The 21740-nt window shown below is 38.3% G+C and overlaps 2 protein-coding genes across 2 annotated transcripts in view; both read right to left on the reverse strand.

Moving 5' to 3' along the window:
- Positions 1–21740, reverse strand: part of LOC124279844 (nesprin-1-like) — a 51864-nt gene that overhangs the window by 23789 nt on the left and 6335 nt on the right. The window contains 6 exon segments of the mRNA XM_046715723.1: positions 3837–10373; positions 11082–11726; positions 12354–15437; positions 15485–18319; positions 18421–19190; positions 19304–21548. Of these exon segments, the coding sequence (XP_046571679.1) occupies positions 3837–10373; positions 11082–11726; positions 12354–15437; positions 15485–18319; positions 18421–19190; positions 19304–21548 (16116 nt within the window).
- Positions 15341–18251, reverse strand: LOC124279831 (myosin heavy chain, cardiac muscle isoform-like). Its single transcript, XM_046715709.1, has 2 exons — positions 17142–18251; positions 15341–16898 (listed from the first exon to the last, which is right to left on the reverse strand). Exons 1-2 carry the CDS (start codon positions 18209–18211, stop codon positions 15434–15436), a joined length of 2535 nt encoding a protein of 844 aa, XP_046571665.1. The 5' UTR covers positions 18212–18251; the 3' UTR covers positions 15341–15433.

The raw sequence follows: 21740 nt of genomic DNA on the forward strand, positions 1-21740 counted from the left end.
AGTGCGCGAATGATGCAAGGGTGCTCCCTAGAATGAACACTGCAAACAATGCTTCTGAATAGTCAATGAACTAACATTTGGCTGCAATATACCCCACCCCACCATACAATAATACCCACGAAATATAATAACCTATCCTACATCACACTGAAATATAATATCTTACATTACCATGAAATATAATAACGTATCCTACATCACACTGAAATACAATATCCTACATTACCATGAAAAATAATATCCTACATTAAAACGAAATATAATAACCTATCCTACATCACACTGAAATATAATATCCTACATTACCATGAAATATAATAACCTATCCTACATCACACTGAAATATAATATCCTACATTACCATGAAATATAATAACCTATCCTACATCACACTGAAACATAATAACCTATCCTACATCACACTGAAATATAACATCCTATCCTACAACACAATTAAATATAATATTCTATCCTACAGCACAGTGAAACATAATATCCTACATTACTGTGAAAGATAACATTGTATCCTACAAGACAGTAAAAAATAACATAATATCCTACAACAAAAAGAAACATAATATCCTATCACAGTGAAAATAGCATCTTTTGAAAATTATAATACCCAACATCATAGTGAAATAGCCTCAAGCAATATCTTTTTTTCTCCATTATAGATAAATATCTTCCAAGAAATATAATAACATTCTACATTTATAGTGAAATAGTCTCCATTCAATATGACAATACCCCACATCACCTTCAATTAGCATCTCTTCTGTATGATAATACCCAACATTACCTTGATAATACCCAACATCATAGTGAAATATCCTCCATTCAATATGATATACACATCACAGTGAAATATCCTCCATTCAATATGATATACACATCACAGTGAAATATCCTCCATTCAATATGATATACACATCACAGTGAAATATCCTCCATTCACTATGATATACACATCACAGTGAAATATCCTCCATTCAATATGATATACACATCACAGTGAAATATCCTCCATTCAATATGATATACACATCACAGTGAAATATCCTCCATTCAATATGATATACACATCACAGTGAAATATCCTCCATTCAATATGATATACACATCACAGTGAAATATCCTCCATTCAATATGATATACACATCACAGTGAAATAGACTCATGCAGTATATTCTACATTATAGATAAATAGCTTCCATGCAATATGATAATACCCCATATTACAATTCAATATGATAATACACAACATAGTGAAATATCCTCCATTCAATATGATATACACATCACAGTGAAATAGACTCATGCAGTATATTCTACATTATAGATAAATAGCTTCCATGCAATATGATAATACCCCATATTACAATTCAATATGATAATACACAACATAGTGAAATATCCTCCATTCAATATGATATACACATCACAGTGAAATAGACTCATGCAGTATATTCTACATTATAGATAAATAGCTTCCATGCAATATGATAATACCCCATATTACAATTCAGTATGATAATACACAACATAGTGAAATATCCTCCATTCAATATGATATACACATCACAGTGAAATAGACTCATGCAGTATATTCTACATTATAGATAAATAGCTTCCATGCAATATGATAATACCCCATATTTTACAATTCAGTATGACAATACACAACAAAGTGAAATATCCTCCATTCAATATGATATACACATCACAGTGAAATAGACTCGTGCAATATATTCTACATTATAGATAAGTAGCTTCCATGCAATATTATAGTACATGTTTTCTACATTTAGTGAATCAGTCTCCATTTAATATAATAATACCTCATACCACAGAGAAATAGCCCACACACCATTCACCCTCTTACTCCTCCATATACAAACAGCATTCATACAACTAATGCCCTCAACATACAACACAAAACTCATCAATAATCTTCACAATATATACATCGTCTTTCTATCAATACTGTAAATATTTGAAACTCAATCTCTCCTGAAATTACTGAAGCAATACTAACAGTACATTGTGTATGGTATCAAGGAAGCACTGTCCGACACTGATGAATACAGAAATGTAACACTCCCGGGGACGTCCACAGTCTGTAGCATGCCCACAAACCTCCACACAGGACTACGCCATGCTGTCCTGTATAAACACCACAATACAACTGTATCCAGCAGCCAATCTGTTCAACTGTTGTATTGATTGATGCACCAGGTGTTGTATCATAAATATACACCGACAGCTAGGATTATCTAGTCCCATACATTCAGGTTAATTAACATGAAATTGTGTCCACTTTTAGAGTGATTTTATTATTATCAATTCATTCTTGTTTTTAAATCATCCAGGGATGTAATTAGGAAAACTATTAAGTTATAATGGTTCTATGCTTTAATCATGTTATATGTTTTCATGAAACCAGCTAAATATGTATGGAATTCATTGAAATAAATATTTCATTTGACTTGGTTAAAGTGTTAATTATATGACAATTATCTGACTGTGATTTGCAATTGGTTGATTGTTGAATAATGTTTTGGATTTATTTTAGAATGAAGTAAAAGCCCTTAAAGTTGTCAATAAGGAATAGCAAACATGGCATGTATGATTTATAACTGACTGAAAGGTTTAACAGGTAAAGTTTAAAGTTTGTTTGTTTGACTCTGCAGTCTGCTGTGTTCCAGCTATATGCTATCCGTCTCGAAATATGTGTCTGAATTAGACAATGTAGTTATTGATATGACGAGCAGCCATCCATGGAGCCATGGTGCAATGACATAAAACTAACAAAGCAGCTTAATCCATTTACGGCCATCATGGGTTGCCTGGAACCTGACCAGAACTCCCAATGTTCAAGATATTTAACTTATCACTAACATGAAAAATGTAGTACAAGTACTAATTCTCAGTAAAAGAGGTTTGTTTACTGTTGATAACATAATATGAATGAACAAGCATGCAGTTAAATGGTCTCAATCAACAAACTTGATTTCCCCACAAAACAGAAACAGCCACAACCAACCATGTCAATATTGGACAAAACGGTATAGGTTTCAAGCATTCATATATGTGTATGAATGAGTCAATAACTGAGAAGAAATGTCACTCTAGTTCTTGATAATTGTTCATGCAAATATATGCGGATATTATTGAACTAAAAGTCAGGGATTGTGAATATTTTAAGTGCATAATGTTGGAACATTGTGCATTCCATTTTAAATACAGATAATATTCCTGAAATTATTCATGATCCCTAACATTTTTGTCCAGTATATATAGAGGATACATATCTAGATATCATATTGGAAAAAAAAATGACCAAACCAAAGGTCAGGATATATTGTATCATATTCCCCTTGAAAAACTGAAAAATAATAACTGTGACAATATGCTGGAATAATCCTTATCATTTTGTCAGACAGTCTGACAAGTACATCCTTCAACAAATTAATCATAACTGTAAATTGTGACACTAATACACTATGCTTGAAAAGCAAGATGCACACACACACACACACACACTCTTAAAAGGCAGCTGATGCTCTATGCTTCATCACTTCTATGTAAGAAGGCAAAGCAGTAGCTATGAGCAGAGGTGATATGAATCAAGGCAAGATTGATGGTGATATTGAACACAGGAAATGGATGAGTATGCTGTTGTGTTATAGTGTGAATACAAGGAGTGAATATAATGAAGTGAATACAGTGAGTTTGAGGATGCAGTTAGAAAGGTGTTACTAAATAAGCAGAGGAGCAGTGAGAGTGTTAGTCCCGAGCAGTACAATTGGCAGGTATCCTCCTTGCTGGATGCTTACATGCACTTCCTTAACCTTCAGTTCATCCTCAAGGGTACTAAGGGATGTTGTTAGAGATGACGTCATCTGCTGTTCCTTGGCAATTTCTTCATCCTTCTTGGAAAGACTCTGTAAGTATGCTTGTTCTTTATCCCTCAGCTTATCCTCAAGGCCAGTTAGGGCACCTTGCAGAGATGTTGTCAATTGCTGTTCCATTGTCAAGACTTCATGCTTCTGGGCAAGACCCTGGATGTATTCCTGTTCCTTGAGATTCAGCTCATGCTGAAGCTGTGTGACAGTAGCCTGAAGGGCTGTAGTAGTATCCTGGATATGATCTTCCTCTTTCTCACCAAGATTAACACCTTCTTTAATGCCTTGAAGGTCAGAGATGGATCTCTGCAAATCTAAGATGGTATGTTGCCTTTCTGTTAAATCTGTATCTCTCCGGGTCAGGTGCTCATCTTTTAGCCGTATTTGCTCTTGGAGTTCTGAGAGAGAAGTCTGTAACACTGCAATGGTGAGAGATTCTTCCTTCAGTTTCTCATCTTTCTGGATGATCATCTGAGCCAGTTCCTCAACCTTCTGTTGTGAATGTGCCAGAATCCCTTTATTAGAATCTGATTGAGAAGTGATTGGTGCATCAGATTGCCCCTGCTGTATCTCAGTGTCAAGGTTCCTGAGAGGTTTGGTCTGTGTCAGTTCATAAACTGTTTCCTTTGTAACTCCTTCACATTGCTCACCCCTAGAGTAATCTATAGCCAAGCTGGTATTGGATGAATCCCCTTGTTCAGAGAGTTCTAAAGAAGCAATTTTGCCTTTCAAACTGTTCACTTCTAACTGCATTGTCTGAATCCATTCATCCTTCTGAGCACACACCTGTTGCAGATAAGTGTTACTGTTAATGTATTCATAAGTCTTGGAAATGAAAAGCGACACACACTCAATCACATTGTCTTCAGTCACAACTCTTTCAACGTAGACATAGGGGAACGCAGCTGACAACTGATCTTGAATACTCAATAGGGTCTCTTCAGACATTCTGTTCTGTGAACTGAGTGTTTCCACAGTCTCCTGCTGCTGAAGGGGGTCCAGGAGTTTTGCTTTTTCTTCTTGTTCACATTTGTTGTTTTCTAGCTCCTCTTTAATAGTGATATTCTGAACCTTCAGAGATTCCACCAAAGACTCCAGTTCATCTTGCTTTTGTTTCTCGTGTTTCAGCTGAACAATGAGAGTCTCACTGGCATTCAGTTTCTCAATCAAACTGTCCAGATCAGTTTTCAGCTCTGCATGGACCACATCTTTTTGTTTACAGGCATTTTCAAGTGATATGATCTTTACGTTGTTCGTCTGGAGCACTGTGTTACTCTCAGTCAGTGTTTGTTGAAGTGATTCATTTTCTTGTGAAGACAGCTGCAATTGCTTATTCAGGTCAACAATTTTCTGTTCCATAACATTTGTTTCATTTGTCAGTTTCTTCACATCTTCGACTAAACCACTATTAATGTGCTCATTTTCAGTCTTCATATCTGAACAAACTTTTTCTGCATTCATCCTCAGTGACTTCTCTTCTTGGTATTTAGTATCTGTCTGTTCAAGTTGCTTTTGTAACTGAGATATAAGAGTGTCCTTCTCAGAACTACTGCAGCTCCTTGAGGCCAGTTCTTTTTGGACATTTTCATATGATGTTGTCAGAGACTCCAACTCGTCCCGAAGGAAGTCTTCCTTTGTTCTGGATTCCTGCAACTGCATCTCCAGGTCTTCCACCACATCCTTAAATGATTCAACTTGAAGTTTGGACTTCCCATGTTCTTGAGAGCATGTCTGATGGGCAGCATCAATGTCCATCATTTTCTGCAGAAGAGTCTTCTCATTTCTTTGACTACTGTCAAGCTGCTCCTGAAGAACCCCAACCTGACTTGCCATTTCAACATTTGCACATTCCATTTGATGTAATTTGTCAGTCGCACCATCAAGTAATTTCTGTACCTCTGCAGTTTTCTTTTTTAGAACAACCAATTTGGCATCTTTCTTCTTCATTTGACCCTGCACCTCCGTTATCTTGTTTTCATCATCAGACATTTTCTTCTGCAATGTTTCAAGTTGGTTCCTCAGTGAATCCAATTCAGTCTCTCGATCATCAACACTGAGGGCTGTGTTTTCTTCAAGGTCATTGCCCTCAAGTTTAGTGCTTGGAACATCTATCAGTTTCTTCTCAAGATGTTCTTTCTCTGATTTCAGCCCATTTGCATACACTTCCCATTGCTGTGAGAACTCCTTCCACTGATCCCTCTGACAGACAACATCAGATAGCTGATCTTCTAGAGAAGAGATTTGTTGTTGGAAAGAAACTATTCTGTCATACTCAGGTTCTTTCTCTTGTTTGGACTCATCTTCATACTGATTTTGTCTTGAGGAAGCTTCTCTTTGCTTTTGTTCTGTTCTATGAACTTCATTCAACTGAATTTGAAGGTCCTGTTTTAAAGATAACAAATCTGCAATGTGTGACTCCTTCTCTTGCAGCTGTAATCTTAGTTCATCCAGTTCTCTTAAGGTGTCTGTCAAGTTTGTATCGCTTTGGTCTTTCAGTGACTGAAGTGTAGAGATCACTTCTTGCTGTCTATACCAGTCTGTTTCAAGTTCCTGTCTCTTTGTTGCTGCTTCATGGTAGCTCTGAGACCAAGCTTCTATGTCAGACTGCAGCTGTGTTACTTGTTGTGTTAGGGTCTGAATCTGTTGAAATGTTTCGTCATCTCCTGAAAGACTTGTTGAAGAAGATTTCATAACCTCCATTTGATTCTGAAGATGACTTTTTTCCACTAATGTAGCTGATAACTGATTTTCTGTTTGTTGAAGTTTGTTCCATGTTTCTTGATGGCTTGAATTAGCATCTTGAAGCTTCACTGTGGTGGTGTGGAGTTCTTGTGATGTGTTCTCTAACTTTACTGTCAAAGCATTCATGTTGATGTCTCTCTCCTCCAGCAGAGTCTGCAGCAATTTCATTTCCCTGTGCACATTCTCAAACTGTTTACACTTTCTTGCAATATCCAGTTCCATAGTTCTAATCTTGGAGACAACATTAGCACTCTCACCACTGAAATCTTCATAAGATGATAATTGTCCCATGTACTCTTCTTTCTCAAACTGTAGGTCAATCAAGGTGTCTTTTTGATTTTCAAGTTCGGCTTCAAGTTTTTGTCTTCGTGCAGTTTCAGTAGCAAGTTCCTGAGTAAGCTTCTTCACCTGTTCTTCTAAATGGAATGAAGCTGATGATCCACCTGTTTGGCCGGGTGTCACAGAGGATCTGTTTGCAATCTCTGATTCTAGCCTTGCAATTTGATCCATAGCCCCCTGAAGCTGCTGTAAAAGATTCTGAATCTGAGCATCTCTTGTTATCTCTTCTGGATGGCTTGATACATTTGACTTGCTTTGGTACAACTGATCTGCAAACCTTTGGTTTTCTTCATATAAAGCCTCAGTTCTTTCCTCAGCTGCTGACAGCTTGCTATTGGCTATTCTGAGATTTTCATCAGCTTCTGCAACTTTCTTGCTCGTGACTACAATTTTGGCATCTTTCTTTTTCAATAGTCTTTGCAGATCTTTCACCTTCTTGGCATCATCAGTACCCTCCACTTCCCTTTCAGGAGATAATACATTTGATTCCATCTTCTGCATCTCATTAACTTGAACAGTCAACTTCTGATTTTCCATGTGTAGAGTTTCTACTTTTTGTTGAGCATCTTTCAGCTGATGAGAGACTAATGTGACCTTCTCTGTTGCTTCTCTTACTTTCTTGCTGAGAGTCAGGATTCTGGCTTCTTTTTTTTTCAGAAGCTTCTTCATTTCTAACACTTCTTTCACAGGTCCTTCTGCTCCTTCGCCTGCTTCAAACTCTGTGAAACTTTCATCAAGTCTACGAGAGTCGCCAAGCTGAGATTCAAGGTTCCTATTTTCAGCTGTCAGATTCTCAACCTTCATTTCCATATCTTTCACCCTCTGAGCAAGTAGAGTCAACTGCTCCGTTGCTTCAGCCAACTTCTTATTAGCAACTGTTACTTTTGCTTCCTTTTTCTTGAGCAATTTCTGCAATTTATTTACATCCTTCTTAGCCTCTTCTTCAAGTTCCTTTTCCTTCTCCAGATTTGTCTGCAGAGACCTAACAACGGAGTCAAATTCTCTGTTCTCATCCAACAAATCTTGAACTTGATATGAAAGATCCTTTTCCATGTATTCTTTGTCTTCCTGAAGGTAGTTGATCTGTCTGAGAAGATCTTTGTTTTCAAAGTGAAGTCTTTCCACTGCTGGATCAAAGCCAAGACTTCGCTGTGAAGAGTAGCGAGAAACTGATGTAGTGTCCATAGTGTCTGATACTTCGCTGAAACTGTCAACATCTGATGACCATGACATATCCATTGCCATCTCTGTTGTCACAGACTCTGTGTCTCCCACCTGTGATTTCAAATTCTTCAGACGTTCACGGTAATAAGCTCTTTGTTTCTTTGTAATTTGGATTTCTTCCTCCAGCTTCAAAACTTGCTGCCTGACTTTTTCATATCTGACATCCCTTTCATACAGAACCTTGTCATGCTCTTGGACTCTAGTCAAAAGTTCAGCATTTTCATCACAAGCAGATTTCAGTTGATGCCTCAACATACCTATCTGAGAATCTAAACTTTCAACACTCAAAAGTTCATGGTATTTTTGAGAATAAGCTGAAACCTCACTGACTTTCTGTTGTACTTCAAGCTTTAATGTACCACACTGTGTGGAATATTTCTCAGACTGTTCTTTCAGATCAGCAATTTCTTTGGTATATTTAGCTATTTCTTTGTCTTTCACAGCAACCTTTTCCTCATATTGAAACTCAGTGTCGTAGTGATGAGTCTGTAGCTTGATAATTTCCTGATCCTTCTCACTGCAAATATCCTTGAGAACACTAATCTCTATCTGTAAGGCATCCTTATCTCCAAGTGGACCAATCATTGTTTTTTCGATCTCCTGCAACTGCCTCTGCACCACTTCAAATCTACTACAAGTTTCCCTGAGTTCCTTATCCTTGGTTTCAAGATTGCCTCTGAGAATACTGATCTCTGATGAAACTTTTTCATGTACAACCTTAAGTTCATTGTGCTGACTCATCTCATTCTTGAGTGATTCTTGAAGTTCTTCCATCTTTGTTTGGGCACTCCTGAGTTCACATTCCAAATGATGATTAGTTTCTGTCGCTGTTGTCAGTTGTTGTAACACAGATTCCATTTGTCCTTGCACCTCTTTCATCTTCATCTCTGCTTCAGAAAGGCTATGGGTCAAAGAATCAGCTTCAGCCTCCTCATGTATTCCCCTTTTCATCTGTTCCAAAGCTTTTGTCATGCTCACAATCTCTTCATCTCTTTCAGAAACAGCATGCTCTTTCTCACTTAGCAACAAGTGTAACTGATCAGCCTTTGCCTGTGCCTCAGCAAATCTCTTCTGAAGATCTTCCTTTTGTGTTGCATCATCTTCTGTGGTTGATGTTAATGTTGCAATTTTCTTTACCTCCTCAGAAATAAGTCTGTCCTTTTCAACAAGTGATTCTTCATGTTTGGCACAAGTTTGTTCTAATGACATTTTTCTATTGCACATTTCTGAATGAAGACTCTGAAAGGAAATCAGTTCTGTGGACAATGTCCCCAACTCCTCAGTTAAAACAGACAGTTGCACATCCTTATCAACAAGTTGGGAATGTATCTCATCACCAACCTTTGAATTGTCAGCTCCCATTTGTTCTATTGCTTGACATTTTTCATTTATCTGTTGTTCATACTCCAGTTTGATCTTTTCTTGTGTCATGCTGAGCTCAAGATTTCTTCCTTTTACTTCTGATATTTCAGTTTCAGCAACTAATAGTCTGTCAGTTAGCTTGATGATTTCCTCATTTAATGTTTGGCATTGAAGCAAAGTTTGGTTTAGTTTGTCTTCAGTTTCTGCAATCTGGTCAACTAGAGCTTTGTTCTGTGTAGCCATATTCACCCTCTCTTCTAGAACCTCTTTTCGTGACATTTCAACTGTATCCAGTTGCTCCTGAAGACATTTGTTCAAGATTGAAAGACTTTCTTTCTCTTCCATTGAAGCATCAAGACTTGCCTGCATGCTTTCAATATCTCTGTGTAAAGACTCTTTCACATGAGCAATTTGACCAAGATCCTGATCTCTTATTATGACCTTCTGTTGAAGATGAACCAACTTATTGTAGAGTTCCTTTATTTCCATGTCCAGTGAACCACACTCCTGTCTGGATTCCTGCAAAGTGTTCTCTGTTGTCTCCTGATCATCAAAGATCTCATCAAGCAGCTGCAGAGCCTTATGAAGCTCCTTCTCAACTTCCTCCCTTTCAGCCATGATGCTGCAGATGCCTATTGAAAGTTCTTGAAGGAGTTCATCCTTCTGTTCAAAGAACATGCCCATAGTTCTTGACTGCTCAGCAGATGGTAGTTTTGTACGGTAGTGAAGAGTTTTACACATTTCCTGGAGACTACTGAGAGTCTCACCAGACACCTTTTCAAACTCTGACAACTTTTGCTCCTGGAATAAAAGTTTTGATCGATCAAGCTTATGTTTGATTTCACTGTGCTTCTGTACATTAGTATTTATTTGTGTTGACAAGGATTGTGTGTGTAGGGCAAGGTTCTCAAGGGCTGATGTTAATATATTGGTATTTGTACAGATTGCTCTTTCAGTTCTTGTTCTCTGTCCGAGCAAGTTTTATTCTTATCTTGCAAACGGGTTCTTGATGAACTCATCTGATCCCTAAGTTCATCACATTCACACCGGCTTTGCTTGACTAACTTATTCAGCACCTCCACCTCCAACTCACTCCTTTGCCTTTCTTCAACTCTGCATCCTTTTCCCTAACAATATTGGAGTATGATTCAGTCTGACTATCTGCTAAATCCTTTCACCCTCCGAAGACACAAATCATGTTCCCTAAGGGTTCCCTCTTTCTCAAGGACTAACACGGGTAGCTTAGCAGTAAGAGCTTCTGCTATTCTCTCACTTCCTTGCAACTCAGTCTTAAACTCAGACACTTGGGCTAAGAAGTTATCTCAACGTTCATCAAATATGTAATTTCCTTTGACAGTTCAATGAATTTTCACTTAAGCTGGTTATCCTGCTTTCTATATCCCTATTCTTAAGGCAAATATGGTCCTTAATGTAAAACATCAGCTCAAAATTACAATTTTGACTCTTAAAACTGACAAGATCTTCCTTACTCTTATCATGCTCACTCACCACAGTCTCAAGCTCAGCAATCCTCTCATTCTTGTCCTCAACCAAACTCTTTAGTTTGGCAACATGTTCTTGTAAGACCACATCATGATTATCTTTATCAGACAGAAGTTCCTGTTGTTCATATACTTGCTCCTTCAGTGAAGCAACTGATGTTTCTTGATCTGAGAGAGTTTCATGTAACCCTTTAACAATCTCTTTCTGAGCAATTATCTGTGATTCTTTGTTTTCAAGTAATGATATTGTCTCCTTTAATTTGACATCATATTTAATCTTATCATGTTCCATGGTAGCAAGGGAATCACTAAATTCTGTCAATTTAGCTTCAAGGACAGAAATCTGTTCAGTTTTGAAAGCAACAGTGTTTTCTGATGTTTTCAACCTTGATTCAAAATCTGACACGGTTTGCTCTAGTTCTTCAATAATCATCTTAGCATCATCCAGTTTCTGTTCCAGCTCCACAGTGGTTTGTTTCCCATTGACCACCTCAGTTAGTACCTGATCAATTTTATCCTGCAGATGGAGAATACGATTTTCCTTCTCCATTGCAACATCTTCTGACTCCTTGGAAGCATGTTCGAGGGTCACGAGTTGGGCTGCTTTCTGCTCCAATTTTTCAAGGTTCTTTACATTCTCTTCATCTTTCTCCTGACAATATTTGTTTCACATCCTGCAAATCAGATTCTGTGGAAGCAAGGTGACTTTTGGTCAAAGCAAAATCTGCTTCAAGTTTGGTATGCAAGCATTGCAGTTCAGCCAGTGTTTCCTGAAGAACTGTTTGACTGTCACTCATAGAGGTGATCTGAACATCCTTATCTACAATATCACTTTGAAACTTCTTCAAAATAATATCTAATTCCGATTTCTTCACTGTTTCAGCTTCTAAACACTGCAAAAGGTTTGCCTCTGTCTCAGACAACACTTTCAATCTCTCCTCGTGACTTTCCACTCTCTCTTTCTCCTTTTTCAAAGATTCTTCCAATTCCATCCTTAAAGAAACTGATTCATTAAGAGTTTCACCAGTCTCCTGAGTCACAATTTCAATTTGCATTTTTAGCTGCTGAATCTCTAAATCCCTTTCTATGAGATTTTGATTCACTGAAGCCAAATCCTTAACCAGGAGGTGATTTTTCTTTGACATCTTCTTACTAACAGCATCATAAGATGACCACTTATCTGAAAGGTCTTCCAGTTCTTGAATGAATATTGAAATCTGTGTGTCTTTTTCTCTCAAGTCGGCGAACACTTCCTCCAATGCAGATCTTTTTTCCATTAATTCTTGGGTCGCTCCAGACATTTTTTTTCAAAGTCTTCCTTCAACATTTCTTTCTCTCTCATGACATCTTCATATTGAATTTTCAATTGTCCAAGTTCATCAGACATTCTTGAAGATTCATCATGCTTTGTTTTCACCGCTGATTCAAGATTATTTCTTTGATCAGTTAAAGTCTCAATACTTTCTGATGAATATTTCCGTACATCATCCAGCTGTGACGTAAGCTGCTCCTCTTTGGTTGCCAGTTCATGGATTTGCTGAGACTGCAATGATGTTTGTTCCTCCAGTTTCTTCTTCTCCTCAGAAACATTCTCCAAACTTTGGACCAACTGTCTGCTCTTATTACTCACTTCCTCAAACTTCACAGACAAATCACTTAACTCTTCTTGAAGTTTACAAATCCTTTCAGATCTCAAGTTGATCTGATCTCTGAGAGATACAGCCTCGGTTTGTTCACTCTCCAACAGTGCCATTAGCTCTGTCTTCTGTTCTTGAAGTGCAGCCACAAGCTCATCTCTGGACTTCACATCTGATACTAAAGAATCCTTTTCTGCAGACAGTACCTCCACACTTTCATGTAAACGTTCCACCTCTTGTGTCAGATAGTTGCTTCGCTTCCTCTCTGCATCATGAGTGGATGATGCTGAACTCAAAACCTGCTGCACATTTTCCTTTTCCAACTTCACTTCATGCAAGGATTGCTGAATAGTTTGCAAGTCAACAACAAATGAGTCTCTCTCTTCAGTAACTTTGGTTAAAGATGCTTTCATGCTTGATACAGTATCCTCCCACTGATTCTTCTGTTGTTTTGTTTCTTGTCTGAGATTGTCAAGCTCTGATTTTGTTTCTGCAAAGGACGAGGATACAGATAGAAATTCTGTTCTGAAATTGTCTCTTTCAAAAGATACTGTTTCTAAAGATGTTTTCAGTTTCCTTGTACTGAGTCCTGCCACAACATATGCTGCATCAAGGCTGACAGTTTTCTGACTCACATCAGATAGTTCACTCTCAAGAATCTGAAGCTGTGTTTTTGATTCTTGCAAAGCTTCATCTTTGCAATTCAAAGAAGATTCATATTCTTCTGCTTGAAGATTCAAGTTAGATGTAAGTTGGTCAATTCTACCCATGAGCTTTTCACCCTCAGTGTCCCTTTCTTGCTTTGAATGCTCGATCAGTTCTAGATGCTGTCTCTCTGCCTGATCAACAGCCTGAGTCAGTTTTTCCTGAGATGCCTCCAGCTCTGACATCAGGGTGTTCTTTTCAGATTCAAGGGTTTTAAGAATGCCTGATAAACGTTCAACTTCAGAGGACAGTGATTCTGACGTCTTAAGATTAGCATTAAGTGTTTCATTTATACTCTGGGTTTCCTCTACTTTCTTCATCAGGTCTGTATCTAAATGAGATATCTTCTCTAAATGTTCTTCCTTCTCTTTAGCAAGGCTGCTAAGCTGTTTTTCAATGCTATGATATGTTTCCTTGAGCTCAGTTAGTTCTCCATGAACTGTTTTCAATTCAGTATCCTGATCTTGACCCTTTGTCTGAAGATCTCCAATTTCCTTCTCTCTAACATTCTTTTCTTCTGTAACTTTTAGACACATATTTTGAGAATCTGTCAGCTGCAGTTGAGTAGTTTGTAGCTTATCTTCCATTTCAGATTTTAACCCTCTCAAGTCCGATTCCATTTTGGTCAATTCTTCGGTCAGTTTCTTGTTGTGCTGCTTCAACACATGAGCTTCTTCAGAGAGACTGTGTATGTTTGAAGAAAGGGACTCCACCAACCCTGATTTTTCCTCCAAAGAGACTGTGAGGGAAGAGTTCTCACTAGTGAGTGTTTCAATTGTAGCTCCACAGTTACTCAGCTCCGATGTAAGAGCTAAGCAGTCCTGCTTCATTTCTGTCAGCTGTTGTTCCATTTTCTTCAAAGAATCATCCTTTTCAGAACTCACTTTGTGAACAAAAGTTTTCTCCCTCAACAGTTTGTGCAATGCAGCAACAGATGAACAGCTATCTGTAAACATTTCCTCAACTTGTGTAGACAGAATATGTATTTGGACATCTTTGTCACTATTCTGGGCTTCCAAATTACTGATGGTATCATTTGCCATCTGGATTTCTTTATTATACTTTTCCAGTAGTGTATAGTTTTCTTCACACACAGATGATTTTTCCTTTTCTAATGTCTGGAAATTATGTTCCATTTCTTCAATACTTGCATTAGCGATTCTGAGTTTCTCAACAAAGTCTACTTTCTCGTTTTGGACATCTCTCAAGGATGCCCTTAATTGTCCATTCTCTTCCTGGTGCTCATGTAAAGCGGACCTTGTCTTTCCTAACTCAACTGACAGTGAATCAATCTCATCCTGCAAGCCCTGTAGCATTGTTTTCAGTTCACTTAGTAAAATATCTTTTTCTTTGATGGTCTCCATCAGTTGAGATATTCTTCTATCCATACCAGTCTTCTCATCTAGCACCTGCTGTACAAGCATTTCAATGTCCTGTTTCTGTGACTCTGTTTCCCTTGTTTCCTGTTTGGTTAGTACGGTGGTTTCATTAGCCTTCTCAAGAGAACGGTTTGTGTCTCTCATATTTTCTTTCAACTCTACAAGACTGTATTTCATCTTCTCATTCTCAGCAGATGACGCTGCAACAGTTTCCAAAGCACTTCTCAAGTCCTCTTCAAGATGTGAAATGAAGACATCCCTCTCTTCGATAGTACTCCTGAGGGACTTAGCAAGGTTCTCCATGTTCCTGTGCCTTTCACTCAATTTTTGGTAAGATGCTCTCTGACTAGCACTGGAATCTGCCAACTCAGACAACTGATCTAAAGTGATCTGCAACTGTGATTCATTTTCCTGAACTGCATCTGATTTTTCCTGAAGCTGTAATGATAAATCCTCAGTCTGTTTTCTTGTCATTTCCATCTCAGTCCTAAGAGCAAGCTCAGTTTTGTCTTTGTCATCATTTGCTTGTTGCAGCTTCAGTTCACTCTCCACTAAAGTCCTCTTTAAATTCTCTATTTGAACTCCCAGTTTGTTACTCATCTCACTGATCTCTGTTGTTCTTGTTGACAGTTCAACCTTCAACTGTGAAACATCAGACTCCTCTCTTTCTGTTCAGACTGAAGTTGCACCCTGAGTTCTGTTATTTCCTTCTCTTTCTGATCAACAAGTGAATACAGATCTTTTAAATTTGACTGAAGATCTCTGTCAGACTCCTCATGTTGTAGAATGCTTGTGTTTAAAGCACTGCAGGATTCCTCCATGTTATGAGCTTCATTTCTTAAAGAATCCACTTCATTGGTAAGATGGTCTATGACCACAGTTTTCTCCACAAGATCCTTCTCAAGTTCACCAATGGTCATATTAAGCTTTTCTTTCTCTGTGGTGAATTCTGACATGGACATTTGAGACTGTGAAAATAGTGTTGATATCTCTATATTTCTTTCTTCAGCTTCGGTCATCAAAACTTTCACACGTTCCTTGAGTTGTTCAACCTCTTGGCACCCCATCTCAACACTTTGTCTCCCGTTCTCAACTTGAAGGCTCAAATTTTCTATTTGTTGACCATTTTCTATAAGTTCTGATGAGAGTCTTGATACTTCTTCTATCAACTCCTGCTTTGTGATTATCAAACTTTCCTTCTCTGTTTCAAGACAAGCAACTTTGTTTTCAGTTTCAGATTTGGCAACACTGACCTGGGAAAGTTCTTCCGTGAGTGACAACATCTTTAAATGTGTTTCATCAAATTTCTGTTCAAGGCTGCTCAGTTCATTCTTGAGTTCTTCCTTTTGATCATTGACTGATTTAATATTGTCTATGGCCTGCTGTTTTCCCGTTTTCAGAGTTTCTACATGAGCCTCTGTATGAGCCAAAGTACTTTGAGTTTCTTCAAGCCGTTTAAGCAGATTTTCCCTGTCAAGTTCCAGTTGTCCAATAGTATCATTCAAAGCCTTCACTTCTGATGTAAGATCGATCATCTTGGCTATATTTGCATCTGAAGACAACTTCAGTTCTTCCAGTGTTTTCTCCTGATTTGTGACTTTCTCAGTAAGTTGGACAATTTTGTTGTCTCGGTCAGAAACAGAGCCTTCCAAATTGCTTTTCATTCTCTCTCTTTCTTCTTCAGACGAGTTTAACATCTCAGTGGTATTTACCACAGCTTTCTCAAGTTCCAAAACCTTCAACGACCTTTCTTCTAGGGTGGTTCTCAATGTGTTAAGCTCGGATTCAAGTAACTGTACTGTGGTTTCAAACTTCAGGATATCATTCTCTAAGCCTAGTCTCACTTCCTTCAAGCCACAAACTTCTTGTTTTATCGTTTGATGCTCTTCTTCTAGAGCTATCATTTCTGAAGAGACTCTTTCTTTTTCATGAGATATCTTCTTCAGATCATGTGACTGTGCCTCCATTTCTTTTGTCAAAGTGTTCACCTCCAAGATCTTGTCACTAAGCTGCAGACTCACATCTGTAAACTGGGCATTAGCTTCTTTGGTTTCCTCTCGACTCTCAGTCAGTTCTTCATGGGACTTCATCAACTCTCTTTGCACAATCAGGGACTTGGACTGTTCCTCTTCTAAACACAGTTTTATTTTCTCTAGCTGTCTTTCTGACTTATCAAGCTGTTCCAGTTTTTCATTTAAGACAGCATTTGCATTTGCCAGTGATTCTTCTAACTTCTTTGCCATTACTTCATGTTCATCAGCCTGAACAGAAAGGTCCTTTGAAATTTGTTCCACATCTTCCTTTGCCGTGACCAGTTCTTCCTCTATTCCTCCTTTGATGTTTTGAACTGATTCAAGTTCCTCAGTGATCCTTCCATGAACTTCCTTCAGTTCAATAAGTTCTTCCTCGGTTTTGCTAAGCATACTCTTTGATACATGAAGTTGGTCCAAAACCTCTTTGTGAGTGGTCTGGAGTTGATCAAACTCTGAACACTTTTCAGCAATCTCACGTTTCAGGTCCTGCACAAGTTGTTGAGATTCTTCTACAGTGCAAGATGTAGACATTAAATCCTGTTGTGCCTGAGATAAATCTGCTTTGGTCTGCTCAAGCTGATCCAACGTGTTTGAACACTGTAAGGCACATTCTTGTTTTTCTTTTTCTAAGCTATCTTTATCCTTCCTGAGGACCTCAATCTGTTGCATAGATGAGGATAGTTTCTGCACTGTGGCCTGCAGATCCAGGACTACTTGCGTCTGTTTTATTCTGGCTTTGGCAGCAACACTCTGAGCTGAGGCTGAAACTACCATCAGTTCCTCACAATGTTCCCCTAAGATTTGCAAAGATGCATTTTTCTCAGACACTTCAGCATTTAGTTCATCTATCTGCCCTGTTTTCACTTCCAGCATCTTCTCCCAATTTGTGGCTTCCTCAGTAAGTTGGACAATTTTGTTGTCTCGGTCAGAAACAGAGCCTTCCAAATTGCTTTTCATTCTCTCTCTTTCTTCTTCAGATGAGTTTAACATATCAGTGGTATTTACCACAGCTTTCTCAAGTTCCAAAACCTTCAACGACCTTTCTTCTAGGGTGGTTCTCAATGTGTTAAGCTCGGATTCAAGTAACTGTACTGTGGTTTCAAACTTCAGGATATCATTCTCTAAGCCTAGTCTCACTTCCTTCAAGCCACAAACTTCTTGTTTTATCGTTTGATGCTCTTCTTCTAGAGCTATCATTTCTGAAGAGACTCTTTCTTTTTCATGAGATATCTTCTTCAGATCATGTGACTGTGCCTCCATTTCTTTTGTCAAAGTGTTCACCTCCAAGATCTTGTCACTAAGCTGCAGACTCACATCTGTAAACTGGGCATTAGCTTCTTTGGTTTCCTCTCGACTCTCAGTCAGTTCTTCATGGGACTTCATCAACTCTCTTTGCACAATCAGGGACTTGGACTGTTCCTCTTTGTGAGTGGTCTGGAGTTGATCAAACTCTGAACACTTTTCAGCAATCTCATGTTTCAGGACCTCAATCTGTTGCATAGATGAGGATAGTTTCTGCATAGTGGCCTGTAAATCCTGCATAGTATTATCACTGTCACATTGAATCCTATTTCTCTCTCTCTCTCAAGCACATCCATGTTTTTGGACATCTGTTCAATATTTTCAGTGAGCTGGACAACATTCAGTTCTCTTTCCTCCAAGGTAATGGACATTTTCTCTTGACTTTTATTCAAATGTTGCACTTTCTCTTGGAGATGCTGGGAACTGGAGACTTCATCTTGCAAGAGATGTTTCAACTCATTTATTTGGACACTGTATTTCTCAATGACATCTGCATCTGCATCGTTCACACGCTGTGCTTCTTTCAGCTCATTATCTAGTTTGGATGACTTCATCATCTCTTGCTCCAACATATTCTGAAGGTGGTCCAAGGAGTTTGACAAACTCTCTATCCTCACATCCTTTTCTTCCATACAGGTCTTGGATCTTTCCTTAAGTGACCCGAGTTCTCCTTCTGTGTCTGTAAGCTGACTCTTCAGTTCAGATACATTCTGACATTTTTCTTCAATCATTTTCTGAAAATCCTCAAATGAACTGACCATGCTTTCTATTTTTAACTCCTTTTCTTCAACAGTCTGTCGATACTTCTCACTAGTCTGTTCCATTTCCTGTTTAACTAAAGCTAGTGAATCATCAAGGTTCTTGATTCTGGTATTTAACTCATCGTTCTCATCTTCCACCAGTGACATCTGTTTCCTGATAGTATTCAAGGCCTCCGATTCAACTTCTTTGCTGCTGAGGACACTGCTAAAGTCAGTCTGAAGCTGATCCTTTTGAATTTCTAGCATTTTGTTACAATCTTGCACTTCTGCAAGTTGCTGCTGGCTAGCATCTAACTGTGCTGAAACCTTTTTCAATTTGTCTTTACTTTCTTCCAGATGAAGCAACAGATCATGTTCCTTTGAATTCAGTTCTCTGATAACTTCTTCTCCTGTCCCCAATTGGTTGTTCAGCATATCAATATTTTTGGAAAGTTCATTTTATGCATTGTAAGGTCTTCTACAATATTTCTCTCTGTTCTGACATTTGCTTCTAATCTCTGAACATCATGTAATAAACCTTTGTTCTTGTGGTGTAGAGACATCACACTTCCTTCTGTTTCCTCTAAGGATCTCTGCAGCTCCTGAACATGACCCTCTAGTACAGCAATAACATTGCATCTATCCTGCAGTTGTGTTTTCAGATCACTAATAATTTCATCAAGCGATGAAATCATATCAGTTTTCTCCTTCACTAATGTTTCTAAACCTGAATTCCTTGACTGTTCAATTTGCAATGTCTCCTTCAAGGAGGAAATTTTGGACACTACAACCTCAGTTTCATCTGTCTGACAACTCAGTTTTTCAGTCAAGCATCCAATCCACTGATTCTTCTCAGCAGCTAAGGACTCTAGCTCTTCAACCTTCTTCCTATGAGATTCCAATTCACTGCCCCTGGTGGCTGAAACCTGGTCCAGCTCCTCAACCTTACTACTGACTGAAGTCAATGTGCTTTCTAATCTCTCTTTCTCTTCTGAGATGCTCCTAAATTCTGACTGTAATGTTGAAATGGTAGAAATCTGTTGACTACAGTCATCCTGAAGATCTTTGATGGTGTTTTGCCTCTCCTCTAGCATAGATTCCACTTCTCCAATCTTGGAAATAAACATCTTTTTTTCTTCTTCCATCATCATTTTCATATCTCCCTTGTCATGTCTTTCCACTTCAATTGTAATTTCAAGCTCTGATATCTTCTTGTCTTTTCTGTCAAGTTCCTTATCAGCTTTACTCAACTCTTGTTCAAGGCCTCCTGTGACCTCTTCCAGACCTCGAACTTTCTCATCTCTCTCTTCAAGGAGGAGGCTCTTCTGTTTCAGTTCTTTCTCAAGATGAGATATTGATTCCAATTCCTCTGCAAGTTTTGCCTGTGTTTTCTGAAGCTCTTCCTCAATGGTTATTCTATGTCTTGATAGTTCATCAACATCTTTCGTAGACTGTTTTTTCGATGCATCTAGCAGTTTATAAACAGTTCTCACTTCTGCTTTCAGTCCAGCCAAAGCGGCCAGCAATGAGTGACCAGAGGCAGATTGCACATCAAGTTCTTCTTGTAGTATTGCAATCTGCCCATTTTTGTCACACAGCTCTTGTTCCTTGCTTTCACAATCAGTCTTCCATTTCAAAAGTTCATCTCTCAGTGTTTGAATCTCATTTCCTACTTCTAAAGACTTGGACTCCATATCACTGGAAAGACTGTCGACCATTTTCTCTTTCTCAAACAAAAGTTCTGTAAGTCTTTCCTTATCTTCTGAAAGAGATTTCACAACACTGTCAAACTCTTGATTCTTCTGCCCAAGAGATAACGTCAGTGTTTCAACTTCTCCATGCAACCTTTCCCTTTCACGTACAACAGAATCATGACTAGATTTCAGAGTCCTTACCTCTGACTCTAGAACACCACACTTTTCAACAGTTTCTGTCAACAAAACATGAGTCTTTTCAAATTGTGACTGTTTCTCATGCAGCTCTGTTTCTAACTGGGAGAGACTGGATTTCATGCTATTATTCTCAACATTTAAACTAGCACATTCAGACTGCACCACATCATGCTGGCTGGACAGAGAGGCAAGATCTTTCTCCGTCTGAAGCTGCTTGACATGCAAACTTTCAAATGATTCTTTGGTTTCTGACAACTGGGATTTCATGCTGGACAGTTCAGATTGTTGACACTCAATCAGAGCATTCAGTTCATGCACATTCTCAGTGAGAGTTCGCACTTGGGAGCTGGAGTCAGTCGACAGAGTGTCAAGCATTTCTTTGGTATGTTGTAAAGATAAAGTTAAGGAATTCACATCAGAAAGTTTGTTCTTGAGTTCAGCCTCAAGTTCACTCACCTTCAACAAAGCACTGCATTTCTCAGAGTCTGTATCTTGTAACTGAAGCTGAGATGCTTCAAATGATTTTGTCAGGGAATCATATTTATCTGTCATCCCTGCCAAATCAGACTTTACTATATCCAAAGAAGCTGACAATGATTCATTTTCACAATTCTTCTCATGAACACTTTTCAAGATTTCATCAAATTCTAGTTGTAACTGAAGGTTCTTGGAGGAAAGGCTCTCATGTTCTTCTTTCAACACATCAAAATCCCTTGTCACAGTCTGCAATTCTTGAACACTGTCACCATACAGTTTTGTGATTTCATCAAACTTTTCTTGCAAGTTCTGAGTTTCAGACCGAGCTGCATCTACCTCTTGTACCTTACTCTCTAACATTTGTTTGTAATCTTCTAATTTGTCATTCAATGTTGATAAATTGCGCGCCCATAGTTCTCTACTGTGCTCTCAAACTCTGTGACCTTTTCATTAACAACAACAAGCATTTGTTTATGTTCTTGCAAGGCAACAGATAAAGAT

The sequence above is a fragment of the Haliotis rubra genome, unplaced genomic scaffold (genome assembly GCF_003918875.1).
Source record: "Haliotis rubra isolate DU_JTF1 unplaced genomic scaffold, ASM391887v1 Scf257, whole genome shotgun sequence".
Classification (NCBI taxonomy): Eukaryota; Metazoa; Mollusca; class Gastropoda; order Lepetellida; family Haliotidae; genus Haliotis; species Haliotis rubra.